The 10604-nt window shown below is 41.1% G+C and overlaps 4 protein-coding genes across 6 annotated transcripts in view; 1 reads left to right on the top strand and 3 right to left on the bottom strand.

The window, feature by feature from the left end:
- Positions 1-556: 556 nt before the first annotated feature.
- On the bottom strand, positions 557-1585 carry LOC133850330 (protein PIEZO homolog). Of its 2 annotated transcripts, none has more exons than XM_062286430.1 (2): positions 1467-1585; positions 557-859 (listed from the first exon to the last, which is right to left on the bottom strand). In XM_062286430.1, exons 1-2 carry the CDS (start codon positions 1568-1570, stop codon positions 655-657), a joined length of 309 nt encoding a protein of 102 aa, XP_062142414.1. In that variant the 5' UTR covers positions 1571-1585; the 3' UTR covers positions 557-654. The 2 variants fall into 2 exon arrangements, with proteins under 2 accessions (XP_062142414.1, XP_062142497.1); XM_062286513.1 differs by having other exon boundaries at positions 1488-1585.
- An 843-nt stretch (positions 1586-2428) lies between these two features.
- Positions 2429-7885, bottom strand: LOC133835350 (sarcolemmal membrane-associated protein). 2 transcript variants are annotated; one of them, XM_062265366.1, is made up of 5 exons: positions 7752-7885; positions 5492-5988; positions 4558-5430; positions 3905-4492; positions 2429-3841 (listed from the first exon to the last, which is right to left on the bottom strand). In XM_062265366.1, the coding sequence occupies exons 2-5, from the start codon at positions 5984-5986 to the stop codon at positions 2882-2884; spliced, it is 2916 nt and encodes a 971-aa protein (XP_062121350.1). In that variant the 5' UTR covers positions 5987-5988; positions 7752-7885; the 3' UTR covers positions 2429-2881. The 2 variants fall into 2 exon arrangements, with proteins under 2 accessions (XP_062121350.1, XP_062121349.1); XM_062265365.1 differs by lacking the exon at positions 7752-7885 and adding an exon at positions 7570-7730.
- LOC133835351 (zinc finger protein ZFP2) overlaps positions 4553-10604 on the top strand; it is a 112270-nt gene continuing 106218 nt past the window's right edge. The window contains exon 1 of the mRNA XM_062265368.1: positions 4553-4557. The gene's annotated coding sequence lies outside the window, so the exon portion shown is untranslated. The remainder of the gene's footprint in view (positions 4558-10604) is intronic.
- LOC133834965 (splicing factor 45) lies at positions 8802-10511 on the bottom strand. Its single transcript, XM_062264766.1, has 3 exons — positions 10118-10511; positions 8989-10060; positions 8802-8934 (listed from the first exon to the last, which is right to left on the bottom strand). Exons 1-3 carry the CDS (start codon positions 10262-10264, stop codon positions 8840-8842), a joined length of 1314 nt encoding a protein of 437 aa, XP_062120750.1. The 5' UTR covers positions 10265-10511; the 3' UTR covers positions 8802-8839.

Here is a 10604-nt window from a genome sequence, read left to right as displayed (position 1 = left end):
GCGATGAGCACTCTGTGGGAGCGAGATAGCTACACCAGAAGAGAGAAAGAGCAAGGGAAATGTGGACTTATAAATGTCGAATGTTTACTTCTGATAAGTGGCGCAAAATATTTATAAACGAAACAAAGAATACATGCTTTGCAAATAAGATAGCTTAAATAAATTAATTATTATTGGTTGGCGATGCCGCATTGCTCGCCTAAGGCAAAAACAAGTTACCCAAACGAAAAAACTAGTCAGCTTTTTGTTTTATGGGATTCCTGGCAGCTGATTTGCTATCGCGCGTTATTCGCTTTGTGTACAAATCGTTGATTTATTTATAGTCTAATGCATTTTTCCCTTAGCTGACGCGTCTCAAAGTGACACACTAACTCCAAAGACTACGCAACTTCTTCAGCTGTTATTATCAGAGAGAATGCGGCTTATCAGCAACTCACATACACACACACACCCACCCACAACCACACACATGCAATAAATAATTGTGTGTGTGCGTGCACTGCTATTGTGCTGCAATGTCAAGTTTCGCAACATTATTCATTTTTAAGGCCTCACCTTTTGTATCAACACAACGACGCGAAGTCCGTTAAGCCAACAGAGCAGTTTTTTTTTTTTGTTGTTTTTTGCTTATTGCTTTCTTATTATGTTTTTTTCTTATGTCCACAACATCTGCAGGCAGAATTTTCGGTTGTCGGAGTTGCGCTCTTTCGTCGTTGTGGTTTGTCGTTGTTGTTGCTGTTGTTGCTGATGTTGCAGTCGTTGTTGTTGTTGTTGTTGCCGCACTTTACTCTTTACAAACACTGACACAACACACTTCACAAACACTTTTGCACAACTTGCGATTTTGTTGGCCTTTAAGCTGGAAACACACAAAAAGAGAGTAAGTAAGATACAGACAGAGAGAGAGAACATGCAATTTTGCAATAAGCTTTTTTTTTTTTTCGTTGTGCTGCGCTTTTATTTTACTGTATTTTTAATCCCGTCTTTCTTCTATGCATTTCACTTTGACTGCGCTTCCAGCCGCCGTCGACGTCGTCAGTGTCGACGTCTCTGTCACGCCCACCTCACAGACACGGCGACGAGCACACCAGAGATGAGCGAATTAATATTGTGTACCTGTGACTTTTCACAAGCAATTAAAAACCGAAAGTGAAACGAACAACACTATTAATAGCGTTGTTATTTATTTATGCTATTCTTTTTTCTCGGATCGGAAACTTTTGCCAACCGATGTGTGAAAAGCCGAATCACAGGCACAATTGACACAGTGACTCAAAAAGTCGCAATATCGCTCATCTCTAGTTGTCACTGCAAATAGCGCACACTCTAGTTGTATTCCTGTGCGGTCAACACCGATTGGCACTTGCAACATTAGTTGTATTATTCACATTAAATTTATTGTTGTTCTTTTCACTCAATTTAATTTATATACTTGATTAAATGCCAAAGATAAAGGAAGAATGCACCGCTTAAACAACCGTGCGCACCATGGAAAACCCGACCCGACGACTGCAGGGTGTGACTGCGCCTTAAAAACTGAGAAATCCTCAAGAAACTGTATGACCACCATGACCCCAAAATAAATCTATTTGTTGAAGAATATACCGAAATATACAAAAACTTGAATACACTTCATTTTGATAAAACTAGAGAAATTTTACATTTTTAATAATTAAAATCCATTTTAGCATTACTTCTTTTTTCAAATTAAACTGAATTGACATGTGAAAACCCTCTTATGGTGTTTTATAGATGCAAATCGTTAAATACACCATCAACGGGCACACTGTCAACATGTAACTGACAACGTAGCCACTGAAATCGATAAATTCTTTACGTCGCGCTTTACATTAAAGCGCGTAGCAGGTCGATTTAAATTGGTGGAGTAATGCAACGTTTAACAAATTCAGTTATTCTGGCTACAAATTATCAAAGCAAAATTTGATTTGATTCATTACAGTGTTGTGTTTATTCATTCGCTTAATTTTTGCGTTTGTTGCATACATTGATAGTGGTTTTGTTTTGCTTTATTTTCATTTGCTTTTTTTTCTGTTTCTTCACATATTAATTTGTGATATCGCAAGCGTTTTTTTATCATAATTTGTTTGTTTCGTTTCACTTCGGAAAATATAAATGTTTACACGCACGTTCGTTCGCTTACAAAGGGACGACGAAAATAAAAATCAACTAAATATAGTACATAAATCAACATTTAGAATACGTAAATATAGTTTCATAAAACATACAATAGCTGGTAATGGTAAATAATTGCAACTTAATTGCTAAACTTAATGCTTTGCTCTGCCAGCTGCTTTCTTAGTGTTTTTACTTTTGCTTCTGCTAAGATTTGTACACAAGTCGAAGGTTAATTGTTCCCACTATACTTAGAACATCGCGCACCATCGAAATAGTTGGAGTTGAGTTGATATCAAATAAAGCGTACAATATAATTACGTAAAAATTAACTAACCTCGTGTGTTTGTTGTGTGTATTTGTTATTTACGGTTGCTTTTTTCTTTCATTTTCATTTCGTTTTTTTTTTTGTTCGGTTTCAATTCAGAATTTAAGACTAACAATTTTGCGGTCCAGAAATTAATTGCGGAAAATGGGAACAGAATACAAATTGGCGAGTAAAGCTCGATTATAAAGGTATAAGTATATATATATAAATATGTAACTGTATAACTGCATCCAGTCCATCCGATTTTCTGCATACTTGTACACATCATGCAACATGTTCACTCCATATGCACATCATCCCCACTTTTCCCCACCCAACACATGATGCTGCTTCTGTCTCTTTTGCCGTTGTTGTAATGTCCATATACTTGGACGATGTATGTATGTATGTATGTATGTATGCTGTATGTATGTACGCATTCTATGAATATATATATATATATGGGTATTGAATCTCGTTTGCGTTTAGGTACGACGTTTGCCTGTTGTGTGCGAGTGTTAGAATCGGGGGGATCAGGAAATAGATGATCACTGCCAGTGCCGCAGCGCCCAATGGAATGGCGCTTCGATAAAGCATTTGGTCATAGCCGCCAAGAGGCTGTTTGAGACGCAGCTTTGAGATTTCCTCGCGCAATTGTATGTTGCTCATCTCGGATTGTTCCAATCGCTCCTTGTACACAATTAGCTCCTCTTCGCGCTCCTCATCGTTAATGGTATTGAGCTCCTCACGCCAACTCGATAGCTCACCATCCACCTCCTTGGCAATAGACGCCTGTAGGTGCTCCTCTTTGTCCTCGCTAGCCAGCTCTTCGGTTGCCTCAGCAGCACTAGAATTACGCTCAGATGCCTGTTGCAATAGCTGCTCCTGCAGTACCTTCATTTGCTTTTCTAGTGCACTGATATCATCAGCAAGCGTGGCTGATTTTTGCTTATAGAATTGACATTCCTCTTGCAGCATATCCACGGCATGCTCTTGCGCTAAATCGCCATCCTCATCAATACCGCCATCGTGGACCAGTGTCTGCTGTGTCTCCAGTTTGTTGTGTGTCGTCCCTGACGTTGTCGCAGCATCGTTGCTCCCATTGTGTAGTATAAACTCATCGCTAACCGTCTCAGTCTCTGCCGCCTCCACCGGCTTGGTGCCCGCACTAAGCTCTGTTGTCGTTGGCGATGCTTTTTGATCCTTCTCCGGCATGTGGTCGAGATCGTGTTCCTCTTCGTCGCCAGAGTCGGCATTATTAAATATGGCATTTAATATCTCGCTAGCATTTGCGCCCTTACTGAGATCTGAATTCTTGAGCAGCTTGATCATCGTATTCTTGCGAATCACTTTGTGCTTCAAATCAAATTCCTCCTTCAGCTGCCGTTTGCTCTTTTTGCTCTGCAATGCCGAGAGAAATCGAATCAGTTAAATGTTAAATTTATTATAGAACTTATTTCTTACCGATTTCTGTTTGCTGGGTGTTGCATTTTGTGCAGTTTCAAGCTTTACCTCGTTTTCGGCTAATTTAATGTCGTCCTCATCGTCGGCATCGTCATCATCATTATCATCGTTGTCGTCATCATCGTCGTCGTCGTCATCATCATCGTCATCATGCTCGCCACAAGCGGCATCCAGTTGCTCCAGCACCTGTTGCTCCTGCAGTGCTTGCTCGCTGTCTTTGTCAGTTTTGATTTTCTGCAGTCGCAGCAGCTGTTGGCGCAGCTGTTCCATTTCATTCTCCTGCATGCTCAGATGCTCCTTCAATTGTTCGTCCTGTTCTTTAGCCTCTTGCTGCTGTCGCAGCGTTTCCTGCTTATATTCCGCATACTCCTGTTGCAACATCTCCAGACGTGTATTGAAATCCTGCAGTGTTTGCTTCGAGTTCACTATCTGAGCGCGCAATATGCTGCACTCGTTATCCGACGTTGTGTAGGCCATCTCCATTTTCGACAACATTTGCATGGCATCACAGCGATCCTGATACACCTTACGCAGCGCCTCTTTGGCCGTCAGCTGATACGTGGTCTTATCATCGAGTAACTTAACAATCTGTCATAAGAAGAAAAATGATTTGAGTTCGACTCACAAAAGTATGCTACAACTTTCGAACTCACCTCGTTGCGCAACGCATTCTCGGGCACATTCTTCTCCATCATTTGCAGTTTCTTCTCGAGCAGATTTATCTTGTGCACCAGCTGATCCTCGGTGATCATGCTCTGCCAGCACATTGCCGAATTTTTGCGCGTCGAATCGAGCACACCCTGCAAATTGCTAAGCTTAGCCTTCAGCATCTTCTCACGCTGCGATGCCTCCTGTAGAAATGCATTGAGTCGCTGTATCTCATCGTAACTAATTCTATTCGGTCCCGTCAGCTGCAATTGCTCCGAATCTATTGAGATCGCCTCCCGACCGTCGGGCAGAAAGAGTGTGACTCGCGCAATAATGCAGCCATGCACCTCATTGCGTGAATTCTCAATGACCTCGACGCCAAACTTGACAGTGTCGCCATAGTGAAGTTCAGCGGGATCATTCCCCAGCTTGTTGTCATTGATGAAGGTGCCATTGCTAGACTTGGTGTCCTTCACCCAAAAGTGTCCGTCCGCTGTGTACCACAGCATTGCATGATTGCGCGACAGCACCTTGCAATCGAATATGGCATTTCCCTCGCTCGCCTTGCTCTTGGCGATCAAACGGCCCACTTTGCACTCCTGATTTGGAGCCAGGCTGATGGTGCGCGTTTCGAACTTATGCGATTTACCTTCGCACTGCAGCACAATCTTTGCCTCGCCACTACCGTTGTTCATCATCATGTCCGGCGATGCGGCTGCTGTCGGCGATTCGTTTGGCATTTGTAAGGCACCCATCGAGCTAAACAGATTGTTGGCTGTGCTCGTCGTCATTGTCGTTGTTGCATTGTTGGAATTCAGCACCGAATTGATGGCCAGCTGCAGTTGCACCTGTTGTTGCTGCTGCTGCGCCACATGTCGCTGCAAAGATTAATTGATTGATTAAATATGTGATTAGACAGGCATATTTAATGCTTCCCACCTGCAATGTGTTTGTATTCGAATCGCAGTTATCTGATGCTGCTAATGTATTATTGTTATTCTGATTCTCCAGATTGTCGTTGGCATCGTTGCTACTATTCATATCGCTATTGCTATTGTTGCTGCTGCTAATCTCTGTTGCCGTTGGCAGCTCACACGTTTCCGTCTCGTGCTTCTCGCGCAGCAATAGCTGCTGCTCCTGCTCCGCCTTGCGATTCAGCTCCATAATGGTGCCGCTTTGCGTCTTCTTGCGCTGCTGTCGCCGCGACACTTCGGCAGCCACAACGCCAGCGAGCAAATGTGTTCCGGGACGAGCAGTTAACTCCTGTTCCGAGGATGTGGTTCCACCTGAACTGTTAAGCTGAACTATTGAAGCTGCTTCTCCAGCTGCTGCACCTGTTGTCGTTGCTGTTGTTGCGATTGCTGCTGCTGCTGCCACGTTGGACTTCTGCTCTTCATCCTTATTACTCTGCCATTCGTTGCTGACCAAGACCATAACTGAAATTCGAAGTGAGAGCGAGACGATTGTTTATCAATGTATAGTTGGGATTAGCTGCAGAGCTGTATGACTTGATTTGAATGTTTCCAAATTTATTGTGTATACTATTTATTGAGTGTTTTCAAACGAAACGACCGAAATGTTGTGCCTGACATTGCTCGAGTGCAAAAACTCAATGAAAAAGTGATACATATGTAAATCAAAACGTCATCTAAATCCTTTAGTGCAACGGTCACACTGGCACTGTTCTAATAACCGTTTTACTAATGCTGTCAATTGGAATTTGTTTTGCTAAATAGCCGCACTCGTTTAGCTAAGAAAAACAAAAATGTCTGATTATGAAGCTTAATAGGCAAACAGAATTTTATTGAAACGAATTTATTAAAATAATGTTATTAATTCTAAACAGAATTTGCTAACAATAATGGCATATTGGTCGTTTGATATCCAATTATTTTTCCAATATGCCGTGGTGAACAGCGAAGAAGAAGCTAAAATACTTCAGTGCAGGCGCAAAATAATGTTTCGTATAAAAATAGATTTTTTTGAAAATATAATTGAAAGAAGCGGGCGAGCAACAAATGCGAGTACTTGTGCATGTCTGCGTGTGTGTTTGTTTGAGTTTGTGTGCTTGTGTGTGTAGGAGGGGGCCGCCGAAAAATGGTTTTGTTTGCTTGTATGCGTAGATCGGGGCGCGACTGCTCCACTTTGGAGAAGCAGAGTAACAGAGAGGAGAGATATGTAAATAACATATACATATGCAAATATGTATTTATGTGCGTGCGATATATATATGCTTATGCATATGTATTGAATAATAGTGCAATAAACTTTTGGTGCGAGAGAAGGAAAGAGTAACGAAACAGAACACAACAGTAGCCAGAATCCATAACTCGGAAGAGATGATATTATTTATACCCCTTACCTTGCAAAGAGCGACGATAGTAGGCCCATGGCCCCAACAACAAAAACTACTTGATGGATAAGTTAACTACAGTTGCTGTTGTTGGGCGGTGGTGGGCGTGGGGAAAGCTGAGCGAACAATGCAAAACTTTTGTTGATTGGCATGGAGAGCAAGCAGCACAACAAATGTGATCTGCGCTGCACTGCGTCGACGTCGACGTCGCGACGTCTGTCTGCTGCTGATGTAAAACTCTCTGTACGTATGTATGTGTTTCAGTCGCTGATGCAGTTACAACCACAACAACAACTACTGGGCACGAGTTCAACGTGTAATTGCGAGGGGGAGGGAGTGAGTGAGAGAGATAGAGAACGGCCTGAAGTATTGTTTTTTTTCACATGTATGAAAATTGATACACAAATTAAGCACTAACTGCAGCTTAATTGAATTTAATTACAAGTGACTCTGCTGTTGAGTCGTTGACATTTGGAGAATTTACCGTTCTGCTGCTGCTCTCTCGTTGTTTGCTTTGGCTTATGTATTCGCGCAAAAGTAAAGAAAAAAAAAACAGCACAACACAATTTTTACTTTTTTGTTTTTCTGTCCCGCTTGTTGTTCTTTTTTAAATGCACAATAAATTACGGCGTTTAATGTAAACAGAGCAACGTCAAGAACTCACCTTGGTTTTTGTGTTGTTATTGTTGTTTTTTTAATCAATTTTGCAACGCCAGCGAAAGCGAATAATATTTGCGATAATTGTTTTCAGTTCTCAAACCAAACCTCTTCCACTAGCCTACATATGTACTAGACACACGATACAACCAGCTATTGTGAGTTGTCACAATAAACTCACACGCTTACTTTGATTATTTGGCTCGTTATTGATTTGCACGATCACCAGACTGAATTAAATTTATCCAATTGCAACTTTTACAACATACTCAATTAGAGTTCAAACACAAAAAAATAAATATTAAATATCTTCAATTTTTTTGGTCATCGCACAATTGGTAGAGGTGGAGAAACATCGATAGCAAAATCGATGCATCGATATTTTCAAAATGTTTCAATACATCGATTTTTAACGCAACCATTGATTATTTTTGCAGTCAATTAAATAATTATTCATATATTTGTTAAAATTTTATGGAATATGTTATGCCTTAAGATGAATTTATTCTCTCTTGCTCTCAAATAAGAGCTTTTTAAAGTTGTTTTGAATGTTGGGGTGGGACCAAAGTTCGAAAAATACAATTATGCTTTTCTGGTATATTTTATTGTAATACTAAAATGAATTTCAAAAGCTTTGAAAACATTAAATTAAAAACTCGTAAAACCTCTATGTTTCCATAAACTTATTTTTCTTGTATCGTGTAGGGATTTTTAATAATGGCGAAATATGCTTGATTCAATGAAATAGATTTTAAGAGGACCGCATGTGTAATTTTTAAATAGAATTTAAAACAATCCTAACCATTCATAAACCTAATCTTTAAGATACAAAATTTATTGTTAATTAAATTTTAACAAATTCATTTCTTTCATAAATTTACATAAAAAATTACAAGTTTATGCTGATCAGTCAAGAATTTTTCTCTAAACTTATACATGACGATCAACATGGTTCAGATCCTTGTATCCTGGCGATCAAGTTTGACGAATTAAAGTTCTGAGGACAGGGCAATAACATTACGCGGGATAAGGTTCCTTTACGATCCTATTATCTTAAATTATCAAAACAAGTTGCAGACAATTGTCTTAAATCTATTAAAGAATCCAACAAGAATACGAACATAGTAAAGGAACCTTAGAAATTGTATCCAAAACGATGAACCTGCAATCCAGTGCACCCACAGGATTAATAGCTCTCTCAACAGAAAAAAAGCGTTGCCTATCCTTCAGGCGCACAAGTTACAAATTCAAACAATACATTTTATGGTTTATTATGCTTAATTTAATTGAAAACTTTTGAACTTGTCAAAATTATAAAATCCAGCACGCACCTGTCGCCCTCCAAAAAAGCGACCATTCAAATCCACGACAGCTGGAGGATAAAATAATTATTAATATACAAAATTTGAATAAAGTATAAACTTACCTTTAATTGCGCTCTCGATGCGTTTAAACTCGACAAAGATTTTGACGGCATCCTCGGGCACAGTACCGAACGCCTCGTGGATGATGACACTATTCACCTCGCCGTACTTTGTGTTACATTCATCCTTCACTTCTGGTTCCAGCTCTTCGTCCACATCGCCGGGCCCAACCATATTGCGCAATAACACAACTTTGCTGGGCGCCTTCATGATCTCTGTTATGCTGGGCTCAGTTTCAGCAGCGGTTGCTGCTGGTGAAGCTGTTACTGCTGGAGCTGGCAATGGCGGAGGCGGCATCACAACTGCAGGAGTAGGACTTGAGACTCGAGGCGTTGCATTCACTGTGGGCAATTGAGACGATGACGATGGTGGCGGAGAGGACGGTGCTCCTAGTGGCGGTATAAATACATCCTTTTCGTGTATAATGCGTCCACCTCGCTTAGACGTCTTCTCCACCTGCAGTGCCATTGACATGCCCTGCTCCGATTTGCCCAGTCCTTGGCCATCTTTGAAACCGTACTTTGCCATTATCTTGGCGGCCACTGAGCTGGCCGAATACGGTATGGTGACATTAGAGGCACCGTCGCCATTATCAATGGAGAGCGATGGCGGCGGCGCAATAGCAGCGCCACCTCCTTGTTTAGCCACCGAACCCGGCGCTGGTGGACTGTAACGATCTTCGTCACTCTGGCGCTGACCAAAGCCACTGTACTTCATTGCTGGTGGTGAAGTGTCATGACTGTGCGTGTCTCGGCGTCCGCTGCGATTCCGTTTGCGTTCCCGATCTCGATCTCTATCGCGATCTCGATCCTCTCGATTGTTGTTGCCGCTGCTGCTGTTGCGTGGTTTCTCGCTGCTCTTGCTCTTGTCCTTCAGCTTTTCGTACTCGTTCGGCCACTGTGGATCGTACTCGTCCACAAAATCCCAGTCATCTGTCTTAATGCTTTCAAGCAGCGCTGGAGCTGCTTGCAAAGTGGTGCTGCTAATGATTGGTTTGGCAGCCACTGCAATGGGCATGAAACTTTCTGCGTCTGCTGGCCGTTTTGCACGTAGATTAACCACGGGTGTCATTAGCTAGCGGATGGAAACTATTATTAAGAGAGAATTAACAGTTTAGTAGGTTTTACACACCGGTTTCTTGATTTGATCTCTTGGTTTGGGCTTCGGCAACTGCGCTTTCTTTACTGCCAATTGTGTTTGCAGCATTTTGATGCCCGACGACCATCCATCCATTTGGCTAGCACGCGGCTTAGCGTCTATATCGTCGTATAAATCCATTGCGGCACCTTATTTCCTTTTTTATCTTATAAACAAATATTGGACGAAAACTTTTCGTCTTGGTCTGCCAGCCAGTGCTGCACAGCGAACTTATATGTGCAACACTAGACACATTAGGCACTGTTAACTACGAACAGTGTAATAACAGTGCTGTTGCTAATGTTATAAAGGCGGAAACACAACTATATATGTATGTAAATATTGTTGTTCTTAATGTTTTCAATGTTTGATTGCTTTTGAATTTTTTATATAAAATTCATCATCTCATTTTCAGTTTCATTTTAATAAATTACGATGAGAGAATATAAAAAATCGTTAAATGTTAAAAATATCATTACAT

Source organism: Drosophila sulfurigaster, chromosome 2L (assembly GCF_023558435.1).
Source record: "Drosophila sulfurigaster albostrigata strain 15112-1811.04 chromosome 2L, ASM2355843v2, whole genome shotgun sequence".
Taxonomy (NCBI): domain Eukaryota; kingdom Metazoa; phylum Arthropoda; class Insecta; order Diptera; family Drosophilidae; genus Drosophila; species Drosophila sulfurigaster.
Note: the sequence above shows the minus strand (reverse complement) of the source record. Positions and strands in the feature narration are given on the sequence as shown.